General features: G+C 54.7%; 1 protein-coding gene across 1 annotated transcript; it reads left to right on the plus strand.

Moving 5' to 3' along the window:
- The first annotated feature begins 2,137 nt into the window (after positions 1 to 2,137).
- Positions 2,138 to 3,130, plus strand: LOC124703452 (dirigent protein 1-like). The gene has a single exon (XM_047235660.1). It carries the CDS (start codon positions 2,138 to 2,140, stop codon positions 2,732 to 2,734), a length of 597 nt encoding a protein of 198 aa, XP_047091616.1. The 3' UTR covers positions 2,735 to 3,130.
- The last annotated feature ends 772 nt before the right edge of the window (positions 3,131 to 3,902 follow it).

Here is a 3,902-nt window from a genome sequence, read left to right on the forward strand (position 1 = left end):
CCATGATTCAATCAATTGTTTCCGTGTGAGTAAAATTTAGAACTAGTACAATGGAGGTTTAGTACGTATTTGGTTTATTGGGAGTTGAAAGGCTTGGTTTTATGGTCTAAATTTAGGATCCAAAGTACAACGGAGTATTTGAGTGTGTAGGGGTTCTAATGTTAGTTTCTGTTTTGAGCCGCCACCTATGATTTTTAACACGTTTTGGAGCTGTGATATAAGGGCATCTCCAGCGGGGCGATGAAAAGGCGATGTGCGGCCGTTTGCGTCCGCGCTGACCGGAAATGCGTCTGCACCCAGCTCCAGCGGGGCGACGCATCGTGTCCGGGGCATTCACCGTGACCCAAACGCGGCGCAAATATGCGGCATGTTTGCATCTCCGTGGACGTTGCGCGGTCACGCCGAGCGTCCGCTCGCTTCCCCATGGGCCCGCCTGGCATCGACCCCGTATCAAGGGCATCGCTTCTGCGGCCAGTGCTTCCGTGGTCAGCGCTTCCGCGTCTGCGCCGCAGCCTTCGCCTTCAATGTCACGGCTGCCTGTTCTGCGCGCGCACTGGCGGGCGGCGGCTTGGCTTCTGCGCCGCCTTCAATGGCATCGTATCCCGCACGTGGCTGCCTTAAAAGTCGACCGGCACAGTTCTTGCCCTCGCCTACACTTCCACTCCCACTTCCACCGCCGGGCGCCGCCGCAGCACCATGGGAAAGAAGAAGAACGACTTCAAGGCGTCCGGCAACGGTACCAAGAAGGGGAGCGGACGCAGAGGGTGCTGATGCCCGTCACGGTGGGGAGGCTGGTGCACGGGAACTGGACGCCGTGCGACGCCTGGTCGGGCGTGCAATTGCCTGTCGGCTGGCGGCTCAGCTACCGCCGGGTGCCCGTCCCTACCGTGCCTGCGTGCGAGCCAGATAGGAGCGCCGAGATCCGGCGAAGGAGGTGGTACCTGCCGCCGGACCTCCGCGCTGATCCGGCGTACGCCATCGACTCCGACAGCTGGCGCACGTATCTCGTGTCCGAGAAGGATCGGAGGATGAGGGCGGGCTTCATGGGCGACAGGGACTTTCCCTTCGACCGTCCACCGCCGCCTCGTCCTCGAAGACAGCAGGCACCGACGCGTGCGCACCAGGCACCGACGCGTGCGCATCAGGCACCGACGCATGCGCAGTACGACGATGACGACGAATACGACGACGATGACGACTACATCGAGGCGCTGGCATATCACAACGAGGAGGTCAAGGATGACAGCGATGACTACGTCGCGGTCGTCTTCCAAGAATAGCAGCTGGCCATGGTGGAGGGATGCGAGTTCGAGTTCCCGGACAACATGACGGACGACGAGATGACGAAGCTCGGCCTCCTCGTCTCCGAGAACGACCGACCTGTGCAGCCGCCGCTGCCCCGGTACGCCACCGGCTTCATGCCGCCGGGCCTGTCGGAGGATGAAGCCCTACGGCTGGCGCTACAGGACTTGGCCGCGCCACAACCGCCGTCGTACAACCCATGGGCTCCTCCTCCGCCGCCACATCCCTGGGCGCCTCCACCGCCGCCACAGCCACAGCACTGGCCGCCTCCAACGCCGCCACATCCACAACCCTGGGCGCCTCCACCGCCGCCACAGCCACAACACTGGCCTTCTCCACCTCTGCCACAGCCACAGCCCTGGGCGGCTCCACCTCCAGCACCGCCGGCGCGCCCGGCGTACGTTCCGCCGGTTTCCAACTGGTCGTGGCCGGTACCGGAGCTCATCGTGCTCGACAGCGATGAGGAGAAGCAGTAGGCGCATGCGTTTAGGGTTTATTTTCATGTGTTAAACTATGTAAAGCATGTTTTCATGTTTACATGTTATAAAAAATGATTCTCGCAAAAAAATGCGTCGTGCCGTTGGAACCACCCGACGCAAACGGACGCCCGGTCGATTTAGATCATTTCGACCGACACAAACGGACGCGCGTGAACAATTTCGGACGCTGAAATGCGTCGCCTCACTGGAGATGCCCGAGGCCGGAATTTCCGAGAGGTCCAGGCCGAAAAATCAGCCTTAGCAGACAGTGAAAAATCAGTCCTACCAATGGGCCGGACGCCGTCCTCCCTATATAATTCCTCTGATGGAATTGATCGCTATGCAAATAAGACGTGATGGCTAGCTCGATCTCCTGGGTCCTGCTACTCGCATCGGCCCTGCTAGCCGCAACCGCCTACATTGGCCGCGACGCCGGACACGCGGCCGGAAACGTCGCCACCACGCACCTCCACTTCTACATGCACGACGCCTACGACGGCCCGTTTCCCACGGCCGCGCTCGTCGTCACGGGAAGAGCGCCGCTCTCATTCCCGCCTGACGCTAACGACGCCGGTGAGGCAACGCCACCCTCCGCCCACAGTCGCAGGTTCGGCGACATCGCCGTGATGAACAACGCGCTCACGGAGGGACCCGAGCGCGGCAGCGCGCGCGTCGGCACGGCACAGGGGTTCACCGTGCGCGTCGCGGAGCACGGCGCCGTGAACGACCTGAGCCTGTACCTGGTTTTCCAGGCCGGCGAGTACGCGGGCAGCTCGCTGTCGGTGAAGGGCAGGGTAGATACCGACACCGGGGTGCGCGAGTCGGTGGTCATCGGCGGCACCGGCCGCTTCCGGTTCGCCAGGGGCTACGCGCTCAGCAGGAGCTACGACTACGACTTGGCCAATGGAGGCGTCGTGGAGATCGACGTGTACGTTCAGCTGCCACGACTTTAACCATCTGTTTCTGTCTGTGTTCGCCGCATGACGTCGAGTGTGCATACTGAATTTGAAACGATGTCATTCCAGGAAATAAATACTGTACACATAATTCGCTATGTGGTCGCTACTCACTAGCTGGCCGACTTCGGCAGCGATTAGTGAGGTGTCTGCGCCTACAGATCGGCGAGGTCCCGATCTGCTCCCTATTTGATGCAGATACAACCATTCCAACTAGATCGACCATATATAGAAGGAAATGGATTGCTGGGCAGCTGGCAAATAAAGACCACCTTTTGTATTGTGCTCCGAATTAGCACGCATACATATGTAATCTATGTGTTCTTATGAAGAAGTACCACAAAGCGTTGCTACGGTCATATTTGACATATTTTTTAGGCCATGCATCGAGAATTCCACTACTTTAAATCGGAACCATATATATGGGGCGGAGACGGTGCCGGCTCTAGATTTTCAGAGATCCCAGGGCAAACTCTTTGAATGGGCCCTATGGAAGGAAAATGTGGGTTCCACACACAATGGATAAAATCGTTGTAAATCCTTAAGCATCGATAATTTTTAGGAAAACGCTTCAGATCCGGCGACCGATCGCTCGCCAGCGATCGGTCGTCGTCCCTCGCTCCGCGCGGCCCTTTATGGGCCTGGTTTTCGGCCCAACTGGAGTGTTGCTTTTTTTTTTAAGAAATGTACAGTATTGTTTCTAGATTTGTAACAATTAGATAAAAAATTTGTTGTAAACTCACACGACATATTTTGTAAGATTTTTCTAAGTGATATGTTACGAAAATGTGTGTTTCTTGATACGTTGTAAACGGATGACTTTTTTGTTGTAATTATTTGTGATTTTTGGTGTAATTGTTTTAGTCATGGACACTTTTTTTCGTAGAGATGTTGTATATGTTCGTTAGTTTTGTAACAAATGCATATAAAAGTTATAGAGAAAGCATGTCAGAGATGTTGTAATGTTCACCTGGACGTTTTGCTATAAATTATTTTGTTGTAATCGCTAATAATTTTTGGTAAAAATAGCTGGTGATTTTTGTTGTAATTTGATATATATAAAATGTGTTATTTTCAATCAAATGTTCACAGCCACGAACACATGTTTTTTTGTTGTTATAGCTTTTGATTTTTTATTGTAATTGTTGTCAATTTTTGTTGTAAA

The sequence above is a fragment of the Lolium rigidum genome, chromosome 3 (assembly GCF_022539505.1).
Source record: "Lolium rigidum isolate FL_2022 chromosome 3, APGP_CSIRO_Lrig_0.1, whole genome shotgun sequence".
Lineage (NCBI taxonomy): Eukaryota > Viridiplantae > Streptophyta > Magnoliopsida > Poales > Poaceae > Lolium > Lolium rigidum.